Genomic DNA, 18,075 nt, shown 5'->3' on the forward strand with positions numbered 1-18,075 from the left:
GTATTACACAATTCATTTATTATTTTATTTTAAGTAAATTGTTAATCATTTTTAGTTTTTTAAATTACTCTACATTCCCTCATGACAAAAATTTATATAGAAATATATGTTTAAATTTTAAAAATATATTTTTAATAACTAACTTTTGCTCGAGTTCCATATATATTTTGAATATTTTTTAAATATATAAAAAATAGGTATATAAAAATATATTAAAGATATACATATAAATAAAATTATTAAAAATATATCGGTATGGTATAAAAAATATAAAATATAATAAAAATGTATTTCAATTATATTTAAAATATATGAGCCTAAATGTAGTAGTCATCAGACAAATTAAAAATTATTAAAAATGAAGAAAACAATTAATAAAATAAAATTTTTAAAAAATATACATTGAAAAAATTTTGAAATTGATAAGTGCATTTTTTGTAAATATTATTTTTTAAATTATTTATACTATTTATTTATAATTTTTGATGTCTGCTACATCTACACCCGTTTAAAATATATATGAAAATTGACCAAAAGTTAGTTATTCAAAATATATTTTTTTATACATATTATATATATATATATTTAGATATTTTTAATATATATTAAAATTCTTTAACATATATTTTTTTTCATGGCGGTATATTTAAAATATGTACATTTTATTATATTAAAAATGATTGATATGTACATTATAAGTTTAAAATTTTTTTCATAAATTTATCCTTATTTTGAATAAATAATTTATGTATAAAGTAAATATTATCGAAGTAATTAATCAATAATTAAAAAAAAAAATTAATTATTATATCTGATAAAAAATTAAACTCACATATTTAATTGAAAAAGAAACGAATTACTTTTTTTTAGATAATTTGATATCTAAAGTTTTATCGTAAGTTGTAACAAAACAATACTATATATCTTTTAAGATGAAAAGAAATGCTAAATTAGCAAATTCACTAATTTTATTTTTCTTATATCAATATTATCCTCAAGCAATTTTTAAACTCAGCTTGGATTCTTCGAGCAGATCTAGACAAACCAGACAATTCTCCAAACGGAAAATAGATGTATATCCTCATGAATATTAATTACTGTTTATATTTAAAATAATAGTCATTCCATGAGAATCATTGGCGTCACATCTGTTATCCGCTTACGCAGACAATTATTATTGCAATACTTTTATTTATTTAGTTTTATCATTATTATTAAATGAGAGTAGTTTAATAATATATATCATAAATGTCATCACTCATATTACGAATTATTTATTGTACTAACGTCCTTCATATCTAAATAATTAATTACTCTCATTAAATGTGTTATGATTTCAATTAAATTTATAATTACTGCTGTATATTTTATAAAATCCAGTATTAAAACATGTTTTTATTTTACTTACTTAGTATACTAGTATATATTATTTTAATACATTTATAGTGATAACATACATATATATGTAAAACCATTCAACTGTAAAAATTAGTTATCAATATACTTTTATTTTATTTTCATGTCAACATAATACCTATTTACTTATTTTATATTATAGAAAAAAAGTTTTTATGTTTATTTCAAACGTGTAATCAGTGTCAAAATTAAAAAAAAAAAAAAAGACATTTAAAATTGTAATTTATAAATGGTACACTGAAAAAATTTTCCTTGAAATTAAAAGCAAATTACTTGAAATTATTGTCCAGTTCGGATCAGTCAGAAATATAAAATTTGAATTAACTCAATTGAATACTTTATCTAATAGATTATTTTAAATTTCTAAGACATAAATGTCATAAAAATTAAAATCACAAAATATTTTATTTTATTTAATTAATAATTTTTTCATTGTCTATAAGTCAATTAATTTTAAATAATATTTATTTTAAAGCTGATAACTATTTTAAATATCATGAGTAGTAAACGATTATTTTTTTTCGTATACATGTAATTAGTTTTTAAATACCAGAAATTTCATAACAAGACTTTAATAATCTCACAATTATCAAAAACTAATTAAGGTTTTTTAAAAAAATGTCAGTATGGTATTTTTAAAATTTTTTGAATTTAAATCCAATTCATTATCTTGATTAATCACAGATTTAAAATATTATATATTTTTAAATAGTTATATTGTAGTTTCATTAAAGATTGTGCTTTAATTTTTTTGAGTATATGAACAAATCGATTTGTATGTAAAATTTATCAATTATATTAAATTTCTAGACAATGATCCTTGAAAATCGAAAAAAAATTTTTAAAACTGCATTCTTAGACATTGCCCCTCCCTCCCTATTTTTTAAAATATGTCGATTACTTTCAACTGTCGTAACTGTATCAAAATTTAATTAAATAATTAATTTTCCATGACAATGATCCTTGAAAATCGAACAAAATTTTTAAAACTGCATTCTTAGGCACCCCCCCCCCCCCATTTTTGAATATGTAGATTACATTCACCTGTCGTAACTGTATCAAAATTAAATTTATTAATTAATTTTAAAAAATGGAGCATTCGTTTCAAAAAGAAAAACGTAGTTGTAATTTTTCTAGGATATAGATTTTTAAAAAAATCATTATGTTTGTTGTAAATAAACTATTTAACGAAATTTTTCAATTAAATTTTAGCAAAAAAAATTTTACATTTCTAATTATAATATCTTAAGTACTCGGCTTTGTGACATCTATAAAGATAGCAGTTTTGAGGCAGTTTTTTGACCTACCGATAAGACACTAATATGTTGACAAAATGATCAGAAATTTATGTTACTGAAAAAATATCTGCTGAGAAGATATAGCACAAGTAATGACAAAAAGTAAATTACTAGTAGTCAAATAATTCATCTAAACGATTTTTTAATTGAAATGATTTATTAAGATGGAAAAAACAAGAAAAATTTTCTATGACTCCTAGGACCCAGATCTGTATATCTTATTTATAATAATAATAATAATAATAATAATAATAATAATAATAATAATAATAATAATAATAATAATAATAATAATAATAATACGTTTATTTATTTAGCAAAAGCTACTTTTACAAAAACTATTTTTGTGAATCGATATTTTTCTTTCATAACTTCTTTTACCATTTGCTTAAAATAATATGATGCCGTAAGATGGACGGCGGAGGTAGAAGGTTCATCAAGGTCATAAAGTACCAGGTCGGGTATTTCATGTACCGTAAAGGAGAATCGGATTGTTGAGAGCATGGTTTCGAACCCAACTCAAAACATCCCTTTCTACCTCATTTCATTCGTTTCTACATAAAGTTTCCTTGAATTTGACATATTTTTTTTTTTTAAATAATAATTTGCCGCCTTTTTTTAAACATTCACGAAGCTTATAATAATATTTTAAATCATCGAATGTTAAACAATTTTCTGCTGCGTAAATTCTCGTATACAAGATATTAATTAATAGTCGGTTTCAAGTATTATAACAGTGCTTTTACGGCTGTTGTTTATGATTTTGCGTATTAATATGCAACAATTATAATACATCCGTTCTCTGATTAAGAAAAATAATTTAATCCATGCTAAGTGTATATCTATATATTAGTCAATTTAAATTATTTCAAATCATTTAAAATTCAAATAATTTTTCAGGGTTGTTTGATTTTTATCCATCCCTTTATGTAAACAAACTTGACTTTGAAACGAAAAAAGTTTGGCTTGTTCTTTTAAAAAACATCATTATGACATCTTAAAGTTGTCTCTATGCTACTTGGGAACGTCATAAAAATTTTATGAAAATTTATTTGTTAAGGAAAGTTTAACTGCAAACTGATAACAAATGCCAGTAATTTTTCTCTTTTAAAATATATTTTCCTGCAAAATGATAAGTATGCTTTTTATCAATTAACGCTTTAGTTTTCCTTTAATTACTTAATTAATTAAATTTTAATATGGTCATGACATTCCAAAGTTATTATATATTTTCAAAAAACGGGTTGTGGGTACCGTCTAAAAATAGATACATTCAAATATATAATTTAAAAAAACGCGGGAATTTAAATCTACATTATCGACGCAAAGATTTGAGCGCCACCTATTTTAGTTTGAGAGCTGACGCTGCTGCTCTTCTTTTTCATCGCTCTTTCCTTTCGTGACTTTATCACCGAAACGATTGTTAATGTAAGTATCTCATATTTATTTTATATATTTTAATTATTTGTAAATTTAAATACCTCAATTATCGCTAAAATTATTCATTACTTATAACTTTATCAAAGTGACTAAAAATTTTAAATAAAAAGTGTAAATTTTAATGGATTTAATTTAATTTTAAAAAAATTACCACGTGCATGAAATGTTTGGTTAAGAAAGCTTGCCATTAAAAATTTGATAATTGTAATTATTATTACAATTAATTTGATTACTATTATTAAATATTTCAATTAATTTTAACGTTTTTTAAAAATAATTTTTAGTAGACTTTGATTGATTTTCGTTAATTAAATAAAATAATTATTTGAATTTAAAAGATGGCGGACACAGCTCCAGCCACCCGAGGTGGTTTCCGTGGCGGTTTTGGCTCTCGAGGTGGAACTGGCGATCGTGGTGGTCGTGGAGGCCGTGGACGAGGTGGTCGCGGTCGTGGACGTGGACGTGGTCGTGGCAAGGAAGACCAGAAGGAATGGATTCCAGTTACCAAGCTTGGTCGTCTAGTAAGAGACGGAAAAATCCGTTCTCTTGAAGATATCTATCTCTTCTCTTTGCCCATCAAAGAGTTCGAAATCATTGATCAGTTCATCGGGCCATCACTTAAAGATGAGGTCCTCAAAATTATGCCTGTACAGAAACAAACCCGTGCTGGTCAACGTACTCGTTTCAAGGTATGTTTTTTTATATCATTAATATTTAGTATTAGTCTGACCGATTCAAAAATAAATTCAAATTTTAACTGATGATTTAAATTTTACAGGCTTTCGTAGCTATTGGAGACAGCAATGGACACATTGGTCTAGGAGTAAAGTGCTCCAAAGAAGTTGCAACAGCTATCCGGGGTGCTATTATTTTAGCTAAGTTATCAGTAGTTCCAGTACGTCGTGGATACTGGGGTAACAAGATTGGTAAACCCCATACTGTACCATGCAAAGTCACTGGCAAATGTGGATCAGTACAAGTGCGTTTGATCCCAGCACCCAGAGGTACAGGTATCGTGTCTGCTCCAGTTCCCAAGAAACTTTTGCAGATGGCTGGTATCGAAGATTGCTACACATCAGCTCGTGGATCAACTTGTACTCTTGGTAACTTCGCTAAAGCAACATACGCAGCCATCGCCAAGACCTACGCTTACTTGACCCCTGATTTGTGGAAGTTCATGCCACTCACAGAAGCTCCGTATGAAGAACATGCTGACTGGTTGTCCAAAAATCATCGGGCCGTTACTGGTCAAAGAAGCGCTGATGCTGTTTAAATAATAACTTCTAATGGTTATCATCAATAAATGACTCATGGCGATAAATTATCTGTTTGCTATCAAATTTATTTCAATTCCTTAATTCCTATATAATTATTTTTATTTAATTCATTTTACAGTAAATTTACAGTTGCATTTACAATTCAACTGGTTTTTGGTTCATTATTATAATAATTGATATTTAAATTTAAAAGTATGTAGACTTTTTAGTATTAAATTTCATTAATTTTATTTAAACAAATACTTTTTCAGTAGTTACAAGCTTTTTAGAAAATTTATATTAACCCACCATTTTTTAATATTTTTATTAGAAGAAAAGTTTACACAAAGTAAATATAATTTACAATTAAATTTCCTAGAATTGTTTTCAAAAAATTATGATTCTGAAATAAATAGATAATTAAAAATTTTCAGATTTTTTTTTAGAACAAATAAATTACAAAAAATAAAAATATGCGCAAGTAAAAATTTTGAAAAACTAAAGGTGCAATTTTTCAAAAGTTTTTTTTCATAATTGAGCGTGTTGAGAAAAATTATTAGACGTCAGCTAACTTCAGTAAAAATTTCTTTTAATCATAATTTTAAAGTATTCTTTTCTTTAATGACTTAATAATTAATATTTATTGATATTTAAAATTTTAAGTGACCATTTAAAAATTTACATTTTTAGGGCGTTTTCAAAATTTACAGTAACCCGCCATTTTTAAATAATTTTATTAGAACAAAAGTATACATGCAAAATACACGTAATCTAAAATAAAATTTCTTGGAATAATTTTCAAAAAATTATGATCCTAAAGTCAGTAGACAATTAAAAATTTTTGGATTTATTTTAGAACAAATAAATTACTAAAAAAACTGAAAATATGCACAAGTAGAAAATTAAAAAAAAACTATAGGTGCAATTTTTAAAAACATTTCATTTAATCATAATTTTAAAATAATTTATTTCTCTAATTAGTTAATAATTAATATTCCTCTATTTCAAACTTTAACAATTTTAAAATTTACATTTTTAGGGCGTTTTCAAAATTTACATTAACCCGCCATTTTTAAATACTTTTATTATCTAAATTAAACAACAAATTTAAAAATTCATTTCTCGTATAAATATAAACCAAAAAAAAAAATTACTCATTAATTAAATCTTAATTGTCCCTTTTGTAAGCTTATAATTATTAATTACTTCTTAAAACTGTCAGTTTCTCAAAATCCACCACAAGATGTCTCTACCATCTGACTGAATGACGTAATAAACATACATTTTTTTAATCAGCTCATATATATACACATATTTCATATGCACACATATTTGAGCACCAGCACACAACAAATCTCCTATACTCAATCGACATTGTGTGTTGCTTATTTTTACCGTACTCACGTACTTTTTATTATACTATTTTTTATAACACCCAAGTGCGATACAATAATTTATCAGTCAAAACAAAAAATGATCATTAAAGTTATTCAATAGCCATAACAATGACAGTGTGGAGAAAAAAAGACGGCTACAATGCCGTAGGTAAGTTTAATTATTATTTTATATTTATATACTAATATTTTATTTACAATAATTATAAATAAATATATATATAATAATGTAATACTTGACGTCAACATCCTGGGTGGTGCCTTAGACACTTATTTAATCGACAATTAGATCTATAATCACCAATTGATGATTAAGCTTTTTTATTTTACTTATTTATTTAATTTTTTATTTTTTATTACAGCTATATATAATTACTGGCACCATGGACCACACTGTCTTAATTTAACAGTAGGGGACGTAGTTGAAATTATAGGTGAATGTGATAATTGGTATTACGGTAGAAATAAGCACAAGGGATCCAAGGGTATATTTCCTAAATCGTTTGCACACATACCAGTACAGACAATTAATTATGATGTGTTGATGCATGAAATAACAAGTGTATTACGAGAATGGGGACATCATTGGAAACATTTATATGTTGTAAGTAATAATAATCAATCAATCAATTTATATATGTATTTATTTGTTTATTGATTTATTTATGAGCGACTTAAATTATTTTCGTACCGCGATATTTAATTTTTTTTTAAATTTTATTTTATATTTTAAAACTCCAATGACTTGAGTATGAGTCACTAACTTTCTATGTCATTTAAATTCATCGTGGATGACCAAGCGAGTAGATATTTTTTTTTTTAACTTAAAATATTCCATGAGTGATAAAAATCTTGAGGTCATTAATTGCAAACGTTAGATGTAGAGAATATGAATTTAAATTGCAGATAAATTCACCGAACTTTGGTGCAATTCAGCAGCAAATACTCGAAATGATTGGCTACAGAAGCAAAATATCAAGCGGGACGTTGACAGTTGATGAATTAAAAGATGTAAAACGTTTGGCTACGGCGCGAATAGACGCGGGAAATCAGCTTCTGGGTCTGGATATGGTTGTGAGAGATGATCAGGGTAATATACTGGATCCTGAGAAGACTAGTACGATCCAGCTGTACTATCACCATCAAATAGCGTCCGAAAGAATAAGAACAACGACAACTGACACTAAAAAAAAGTCATTGAAACCACAAGTACCTGTGTATTCTCATATATTTTTTGTAAGCGTGCGTAATTTTGTCTGCAAGATGACTGAGGATGTCGAATTACTTTTAACGCTGTACGATAGCAAGGAGGGAAAAGCCATCTCCGAAAATTATGTCGTGTCTTGGAGCAAAGAAGGTTTGGCGCGTGACATAGACCAGCTCCACAATCTCCGCGTTTTGTTTACTGATCTTGGATCCAGAGATTTGACACGCGACAAAGTTTATCTAGTTTGCTACGTCATACGTGTCGGCGGTATGGAACCCAGAGAAATAGATCACCGACGTTCAAGTGTCGTCCAAACGAACGTTAAGAGTAAAAATTATTCAGACAGCATGAGAAGACCTTTTGGTGTCGCTGCGATGGATATTACATTGTATATTACGGGGAAACTTGAAGGAGATGTTGAGCATCATCACTTTATACCTTTTGTTCAGTAAGTTATTTAAAATTTTATTTTTTTTATTCGAAATCATTAGAATTATTTACATGGTGGCCACATTTCTGGAAAACCTGAAAATGTCAGAGAATTATAAATGTAGTGGAAAAATCAGGGGAAAGTCAGGGAATTTTGTCAAAAGCTGGGAAAATTTTTACTTTCTTTTGACTGAAAAAATTTGATAAATTTTTTTTTCTACCAAAACTGTTGAAAAAGTGGTGCGACGCGAATACGATTGTAATACCGTCGAAAAAAAATTAGTAGAAATTGATTCCAATAACGAACAAATAAAGCAGTTTGAATTAAAAAGGCTGTTAACAAAAAAGTCTTAGTAGAAACCAATCCTCAGGATCTTCAAGCTATTAACCTGCATATTGACAAATTAAAAAACCAAAAACATTAACAGTATACATAAGTATTGAACTAATAAGCTTCACTATATTTATTATTCGCGTACTTGATTAATATTTTATTAATATTCTATAAAACGTTCTTATTTATGAAATTTATTCTAGTGAAAATGAAAAATTTATTTATATTTTATTATAGAGTAAGTTATTTAAAAACAGATTTAAAATAAAAAATAAAAAATAATTCATTTAATAAATAAAAAAAACCTTTGAACATTGACAAATAATAAAATAAAGTTTCATTTAACGACAATGATCGATTGTTTATTAAACTGACTTATACCATTTTATTTTGAATTAAATAAATGTTTTCAATGATTTAATACTACTACATATACCCAAGGAATTTTTTAATTATTTAACTGGAAAAGTGTGGGAATTTCAATCTCAAAAATCTGTGGCCACCATAATTTAGTTAAAAAAAATTATTTAATAATTAATATTTTTAAATATTTTGCTTTGTTTTTTTTTGTTTGTTTGTTTGTTTTTGTTTTATTTTAAACCAGATGTTGTGAGAAAGAAAGTTTGGATGGTACGTTGCGAAGAATTCTTGCCCAAAAAGAAACAAGTATACAAAAAAATAGCGGTAACAGTAGTAATAATCATGTAGGAGGTCAAGGATTATGGGCGAGTTTAAAATTACTGAGAGGCGATACTAAGCAGGTATTATTTATATTTTTATTTAAATAGAGTCTTGTTACTAATGCCTGATCTTGTATAACGTTAGATTATTTAACTATGGTAAATTAAATTTTTCAATGACATTTTATGGGCTGGGTTTAATTACAATCTTTTAATGATAACCAGGTTCAATGCCCTCACATCCTTCATCACTCATTGTCGCATGGAAATTTTATTTAAATAGTGACTTTGAGGCATCAGTAATACAATCTTGTAATTTAATATTAATATAATTCAAATTAAATATTTATTATAATTTTATTTTTTTAGGTACGCGAAGAGTATCCGCATCTAGTCCTTGGAAATGTATCTGTCGCGCGTAAAATGGGTTTCCCTGAAGTAATATTACCTGGTGACGTTCGTAATGATTTGTACTTGACTCTAATCAATGGAGAATTTAGCAAAGGATCCAAGTCGACGGACAAGAACGTACAGGTGACAGTGAAAGTATGTAATGAACATGGAGTGGCGATTCCTGGGGTAATTACTTTAGGAGGCGGGGCTCCATTTATTGATGAGTATCGCAGCGTTATTTATTATCACGAGGACAAGCCGCGTTGGTGTGAGACCTTCAAAATTGCTATTCCAATCGAAGAATTCAAATTAGCTCATCTCAAGTTCACTTTCAAACATCGCAGTTCCAATGAAGCTAAAGATAAATCGGAGAAACCGTTTGCCTTGAGCTACGTACGGTTGATGCAACGTAACGGAACAACGTTGCAAGATACGCAACATGAGTTACTTGTTTACAAACTCGATCACAAGAAGTATGAGGACAATGACACCAGTTATTTAAAATTGCCATCAACTCGCGCTGAATTGATTGAATTGAATATTGATAAAAAACCAGTTCTAGGACCACTGACTTTAACTTCCAAAGATACATTTTTAATTGGTACTAATGTGTGCTCAACAAAATTAACTCAAAATGTTGATTTACTTGGTCTGCTGAACAGCACATCGCGTCCTACTGATCTCAAGGAATCGCTGTCAGCTTTGATGAAAGTTGACGGTGAGGAAGTTGTTAAATTTCTTCAGGACGTTCTTGATGCTCTTTTTAATATCTTGATAAATAATTTTGACAGCGATTTGTATGATGACATGGTCTTTGAATGTATACTTTATATAATCGGGCTCGTTTCCGATCGAAAGTATCAACACTTTCAGCCAGTACTGGACTTGTATATATCCGATAGTTTTTCAGCGACTCTGGCATACAAAAAATTAATTGCCGTTATGCGGAAACGAATTGAGAATGCAAGTAAAGGAGAAAAATATGACGTTTTATTGAAAACGATGAAGAGCTTACAGTACTGCATGCGTTTTATCGTTAAGTCACGGCTGCTGTTCAGTGAGTTTGATGAAAACGAGCAGGAATTCTCGCAGACGTTGACTGATTTTTTAAAATCTTTTGTTAACTTGATGAGCAATGAAGCTGGTGAGATATTAACTGTTCAAGGCGCTTGTCTTAAATACATTCCTTCTACCATTCCACATTTATTGCAAGTATACAGTGGAAAGCAATTGAGTTTAATTTTAACGGAACTGCTTGATACTCTGCCACCTGGACGACTGAACAAACAAAAAATGATGACTGTCAATGACATTATTCACAGTCCGCTTTTTCTAGAAGTTGAATGTCGTGGTATTTTATTACCAAAAATAATAAAACTCGTACGTGATCTTCTTGAAGCTAAAGAAGAGGTAAATTATTTTTTTTATCTGAACATCTATGTTTTATTTTATTTATTTTTTATTTTATTTTTTTACTTTGCTTGGCTTTGTGTAGTGTGCATGCCTAGAAAATTATCATTTATATTTTATCTCTCCCTTCTTAGTAATTGTGACTTGATTTAAATTAATACTTTTATCTATTAGTAGAATGTTTTATACTATCACTGGTAAAACTTTAAATGACGCTGCACATCTGTTTTCTTAATTAAAAAAAAAAAACTGAATGACTTAAATTGACTAATTGTTTAATATAATGATAATTAAAATTAGAAGGGAGGGTGAGGTTTTATTTTTTTTATTATTTTCTATTTTGCGTTTGGTTTGGTTTTGGTTATTGGCGTAAAAAGGGACTGTCAGGTACGCCTGGGAAAAGTGTAGCAAAGGTAGCCAGACTTCTAGGCGAAAATCGTCACCGTCTCAATCAACAACGCGGTTATTCTGAAGAGGTAATGCTGATGAATGAGTTTTCCAATTTTCCGAATGCTTACATTTTATTTATTTTTTTTTTATTTTTATTTTTATTTTATTTTTAGAAAAATTTTTATTAGGGGTGAACGAATCCAGTTCGAATCGAATCGAATAATTCGAAGCTTTATCGTTCTTCAATTTTCGAATTATCAAAACGCTTTAAATTATTTGTAACTTTCCAAATTACTCTATTCGAATCGAGAAAATTTTGATCAGCTTTCAAATATTCAATTTTTATTTAAAGAGATTCTCAGACAACACCGCCCACTTTTTAAAAATTTTCAATGACCTTGAGCTGTCATAACAGTATGAAAATTTTATTAATTAATTTCAAAAAAATTGAAACATAAATTGTAAAAAGGAAAACGTAGTTACAATTTCGCCAAGATATAGATTTTAAAAAAAATGACTCACAGTTGATATCAATCAGGAGTTGAACGAAATTTGGTAAATAAATTTCCCTGATAGCCACTTTAACCGCAAGTTAACTTCAAACTACGGCCATATTCTAAAGCCAACTTAACAGCAAATGTTGGAGAGCAAACAGTTGCGGCCAAGTTGACAGTAGATTTAATGTCTGTAACTTCAATTTGACTTCAAGTGTTACTGTCAGACAATGACGTTAAGTTTATTGAAAGTTTCACTTTAAATTGACAGCAAGTTTTTCTGTCAAATTATATTCAGATGACGGGAGTTGATTTGCATCAACTTGCACACAAGTATTATCCAGCCAAGACTTGCCAGAAACTTGTCGTTAAGCTACTCGAGAATGTTTTACTGCAGAAACTTGCTGAGCAAGGTGCGGCTATCAGGGTTGAGTTTAAAAAATTTGACATTCCAAATTATGATGATTTTACTGAAATTTATTTTCCAAATTTCGTTAAACTCCTAATTGATATCAACTGTAAATAATTTTTTTAAAACATTTTTTTAATACATTTTTTAGTCATTCAAAAGAAAATTTTGGAATTATTAGAAAATTTACGAATAATTTGAAAACTTACGATAAGTTCGATTCGATTCGATACAAATAATTCCTGAGTTTGAATTATTCGCACACCCCTCGTTTTGATCAATAATAAATAATTTATAATCATTATCAAAATATTTTTAGGTCGAATTGTGCGTTAAAATACTTTCGGACACCTTAGAACTGACATTCCGCAAAGATATAGGTTCAACTGCATCAGACATCAAAGAAATAATGTTGATATCATTGAGAACAGTTATACAAACAGTAATATCAATGGACCGAGAGGATCCACTAGTTGGTCATTTGGTGTCAGTGATGCTTTCAATATTCCGTCAAATGTCACAGGCTCATTTTGCAATCTATACAGATCACTTTGTAACACGTTTTGATTTGTTAGATTTTTTAATGGAAATTCTTTTAGTATTCAAAGATCTCGTATCAAGAAGTGTCTTCTCATCAGATTGGAGTGAGATGATAATGCTCCAAAACAGTGTAATTTTAAAATCATTGAGAATATTCTCGGGTACAATACGTGATTTTTTCTTTAATGAATTTGAACATCAAGCTTGGTCTAATTTTTTCCACTGCGCTATTGCGTTTCTTACTCAACCATCACTTCAACTCGATACATTTACTGTCTCCAAACGAAATCGTATTGTCTCACGTTACAACGACATGCGAAGGTAATTTATTTAATAAATTAAACTATTTATCTATTTATTTATTTACGAAGTTATTAATAATTTTTTAATTTACTAGAGAAATGGCTTTTGAAATTCGGTCAATGTGGTTCAACTTGGGTCAGCACAAAATTCTTTTTGTACCAAATTTAGTTGGGCCAATTTTAGAAATGACTTTGATACCCGAAAATGAACTACGAAAAGCAACGATCCCAATATTCTTTGATATGATGCAGTGCGAGTTTTATAGCTCTCGTATAACAGAAGGTTACGGTGACACAAAGCGAGACCCGGCACACATAAAAGCTAATTTTACCGAGTATGAGAACGAGATGATTGCTCAATTGGATGTTTTAATCGAAGGCGGAAGAGGTGATGAGCAGTTCCGTTTACTATGGATTCAAGTTATGGGAATGTTGTGCGAGAGTCATTCGACAATGCATGAACAGGGTCTGAGGTTCGTCAATATTGTTGCCAATTTGATGGAACGATTATTACAATACCGTGATATTATAAACGCAGAATCTCAAGAGCACCGGATGATGTGTACAGTTAATTTGCTTGATTTTTATTCCGAAATTCATAGAAAAGAAATGTACATTAGATATGTTAATAAGCTGTGCGAATTACATTTAGAATGTGACAATTATACCGAAGCTGCGTACACGTTGAAACTCCACAGCTTATTACTTGACTGGAGCGATCAGCCTTTATCATCTTTACTGCGCTCCAATCGTTATCCTGCATGTCAAACTCACAGAGAATTAAAGGAAGCTCTTTACAACGACATGATAATATATTTTGATAAAGGAAAAATGTGGGAATGCGCTCTAGGTGTTTGCAAAGAATTAATTAAACAGTACGAAGAAGTTACCTATGACTATCTCCAATTGTCACAGCTTTTAAAACGAATGGCTAAGTTCTATGACTCGATTGTCAAACAATTGAGACCCGAGCCGGAATATTTCCGCGTCGCGTATTACGGTCGCGGTCACCCGCCATTTCTTCAGAACAAAGTATTTATTTATCGTGGGAAAGAGTATGAACGTCTTAGTGATTTTTGTTCGAGAACTTTGAATCAGCTGTCAAACGCCGAACAAATGAACAAATTGTCCCCGCCGAGTCTCGAAATGTGTGAGTCAAATCGTCAGTACGTCCAGATAAATAAAGTCGAGCCCATAATGGACGAGAAACGTCATCGGCTAAGCGGTAAACCGATAACTGCTGAGCCTGTTTTACGTTACCATCGTGTCAATGACGTAAAACGATTTAGATTTTCACGACCTGCGCCAAAAAAAGAACTTTTAAGAGAATCTTTTAGTTCGTCGACTCTATCACTGTCTAAATCTTATGAAGAATTTATTAAGGACGAGGCTGACAATAATGATAAGACTAATACTAATAGTATAAGTAGTATTAAAAATAATGACAATAATAATAATTTTAATAATAATAATAATAATAACAGTAGCAATGGCAATGGAAATGGAGATGATAAAAATGAATTTGCTTCTCTGTGGTTAGAACGCACTGAATTAGAGACTAGCTCATCATTGCCTGGTGTCTTAAGATGGTGCCCAGTTATTTCTAGTGAAACTTATCTAGTAAGTCCTCTTTGCAATGCCATTGAAACGATGGAAGCAACAAATGCGGCTCTACGTAATTTAATAATCGCACAGCAAGCGGACTCGAGTTTACCGCTTACTCAGCTCAGTATGAAACTCAATGGGATACTGGACCCAGCTGTCATGGGAGGAGTTAATAAATATGAAGAAGCTTTTTTAAACCCTACTTATCGCGAGGCTCATCCTCAGGCCAGTTCTGATTTGTTGAAATTATCAAATTTAATTGCTGAGCAGATTCCTTTGTTGGCAATCGGATTGCAGCTGCATCGAGCCCGAGCACCAACGGAGCTGGCACCTTTTCATCAGAGGCTAGAACAATGTTTCAGCAGCATGCGCGCTCAAGTTGAAGCCAAGTATGGAAAACGTACTTGTGATCTTCAGATTGAGACTTTGACCCAGTCAGTTACGATGCGCAAACAACAGCAGAGGAAACATGAATTGCATTCGCGGTTATCGGAGACTAGTGTCGTTAGTACAGAGACCGGATCAGTACGTTCTCATATTCTGTCAACGGCTTCGCTTCATAAAGCTCTTGGAACATCTGGAAGCAGTACGACTAAAAAAAAAGATGCTAAACGTCGAAGTGCACGGAAAAGTGACTCAGCAAGTTTAGTAAAACAAGATTTATCAACAAGTCAATGGTACACGACTCCAGAAATTCCAACTCAGTCAACTCCCGTGGTATCTCCAGTGTCATCGTCAAGTATTTCATCACCGCCACCAATAGAATTGCGCCAGCAACTAAAAGCATCACGTCCACTGCGATCTGAAGCCGAGAAAGAACGACGAGTCAGCAGTCGCTGGTCTTTACAGTCACAAAATTACATTCGTAATTCACAAGATGACCAAACAGATTCAACAGATTCTCACGATCAACAAAAAATAAATCGTGACTCCGTTGGTACCACCGACAGCACAGCTTCCGAAGAAGATCTTCCTCCTCCTTTGCCCATGAAAATGCGGGAAACTGACTACTGCAGTCTATCATCACAAATCAGCACAGATTTTTACACCACTAGTGCCAATATTAAATCTATTATTAGTGATAGTTTGGATATTAAATTAATGTCGGCGTCAATTGATGACAATTTCGAAAATATATCAAAACCACCTACTCCTCCACCAAAGCCTAAAATTAATCGAACGTTATTACATAGTACTACTAAAATTACAAATTCGATTAGAAAAAATTCTTTACATAATGTGTCGATGCCTGCTGACTGACATTTAAAAATAACGTCCATTAAGTATTTTTATTTTATTAACGCAATTTTATATTGTTATAAATTATTATTAATATTATTATCACTATCGATTATTATTATTGATCGCGTGTTTGAACAAATTAATACGTACAATTATATAAATTTAATTTTCTGACCATATTTAATTGTGCCATCATTAAAAAATCGACAATTACCAAGTTTTTCATAAAACGTAACATTAATTATTATTATTATTGACATTTTATTTGTTAAATTTGTAAATAATTTATTTTACATTTAACAAATGCCATAACTTTGTCATTTAGTTACAAATATACTTAATTTAATATTAATTTGACGTCGATAAAAAAAATTTTATTACATTATAGCTGAAATTATATAATGAAAATATAAATATATATATTATATGATTGCAATGTTATTTTATAGGTATTATAAAACAATTTTATGACATAGATAAAAGTAAGTGAAACCATGACGTCCACTATGGTTAATTTTTTATATTAAATTTCTTGCCTAGTTGTTAGTGAATCACGTGCTCTAAATACCAAGTAATTGAAAATATATAAAATTATAAGTAGCTAGGCTCTTTAGTATAATAACTATTATTATATTTCTTTTATGTAATATTTATGTACCAAAGAGGTAATTGATTTTTTTCGTTCTTCAATTATGAAACTATTTAAAAGAAAAAAAATTAAATAGATAATTTTTAAAAAAACATTTTGATTAAAATAAATTTTATAAACGTTTTGTATATAAAATTATAAACAAAATAAATTTTTTATCATATTTTATCATTGACTTTAATTATTATTTATTTTATAATTGTAATTTTTTTAATTATTTATGTGTTGGGTGGGTATGGAAATAAATAGAAACTAGGGGTGTGCGAATCGTGTTCAAATCGAATTGAATAATTCAAAAGTTTTCAAATGATGCGTCAATATTAGAATTATCCGAAAGTTTTTGAATTATTTATAATTTTTTAAATTACTCTATTCGAATCGAGCAAATTCTGATCAGCTTTTAAGTATTCAATTTTTATTCAAAGCCATTCTCAGACCGCCCCCCCCCCCCCACACTTTTTTAAAATATTCAATGACTTTCAATGGTAATGGCCGTATTAAAATTTTGATAATGAATTAGAAAAAAGTTTAAGCATTAATCAAAAAAAAGAAAACGTTTAAAAAAAAATTATTTACAGTTAATTTGAATTAGGATTTAAACGAAATTTGGAAAATAAATTTCAATAAAATTTTCATGTCAATTTTTTAATTTGAATTTTCAAATTTTGTAGATTGAAATTTATTCAACAAATTCCATTTAACTCCTAATTGATAACAATTGCAAGTCATTTTTTTTTAAATCTATTTCTCGGCAAAATTGTAAATGCGTTGTCCTTTTTTCAATTAATGCTTTAATTTTGTCGAAATTAATTAATAAAACTGTCTGAGAATGCCCTTAATGCTTGCAGTTTTTAAGGCTGTGTCGTACTAAACGAATTTTTGAATTTTACTTTTAATTGAATTTATTAATCAATTATTAATACAGAAATTTATCAGATTTTCATCATTGGAAAAACACAATTATACAAGACATAATTAGAAAATTCTGTTAGTACTGCCCACCTTTAATGATGCTGAAAGTAGCCGACATCCGAAAATTTTAATGTTTTCAATTACCAAATCAATTGTCATCAAAAAAATTTTTAAAAAATATACACAACAAAATTTTTGAAAATTTTCTACATGCATTTTTTTAAATTTTTGCCTGACAGTATTTACTTTGTTTATTAAAAATAAATACATTTTTT

General features: G+C 29.0%; 2 protein-coding genes across 4 annotated transcripts; both read left to right on the forward strand.

Annotated features, from left to right (window-relative positions):
• The first annotated feature begins 4,477 nt into the window (after nt 1–4,477).
• LOC103578295 (40S ribosomal protein S2) lies at nt 4,478–5,478 on the forward strand. The gene is made up of 2 exons (XM_008559309.3): nt 4,478–4,843; nt 4,933–5,478. Exons 1-2 carry the CDS (start codon nt 4,493–4,495, stop codon nt 5,425–5,427), a joined length of 846 nt encoding a protein of 281 aa, XP_008557531.1. The 5' UTR covers nt 4,478–4,492; the 3' UTR covers nt 5,428–5,478.
• A 1,246-nt stretch (nt 5,479–6,724) lies between these two features.
• Nucleotides 6,725–16,928, forward strand: LOC103578296 (dedicator of cytokinesis protein 1). 3 transcript variants are annotated; one of them, XM_008559311.2, is made up of 8 exons: nt 6,725–6,955; nt 7,167–7,408; nt 7,711–8,459; nt 9,379–9,535; nt 9,824–11,257; nt 11,635–11,733; nt 12,870–13,411; nt 13,488–16,928. In XM_008559311.2, the coding sequence occupies exons 1-8, from the start codon at nt 6,916–6,918 to the stop codon at nt 16,255–16,257; spliced, it is 6,033 nt and encodes a 2,010-aa protein (XP_008557533.1). In that variant the 5' UTR covers nt 6,725–6,915; the 3' UTR covers nt 16,258–16,928. The 3 variants fall into 3 exon arrangements, with proteins under 3 accessions (XP_008557533.1, XP_053598257.1, XP_008557534.1); XM_053742282.1 differs by having other exon boundaries at nt 9,382–9,535; XM_008559312.2 differs by lacking the exon at nt 11,635–11,733.
• The last annotated feature ends 1,147 nt before the right edge of the window (nt 16,929–18,075 follow it).

This window comes from Microplitis demolitor, chromosome 10, assembly GCF_026212275.2.
Source record: "Microplitis demolitor isolate Queensland-Clemson2020A chromosome 10, iyMicDemo2.1a, whole genome shotgun sequence".
Lineage (NCBI taxonomy): Eukaryota > Metazoa > Arthropoda > Insecta > Hymenoptera > Braconidae > Microplitis > Microplitis demolitor.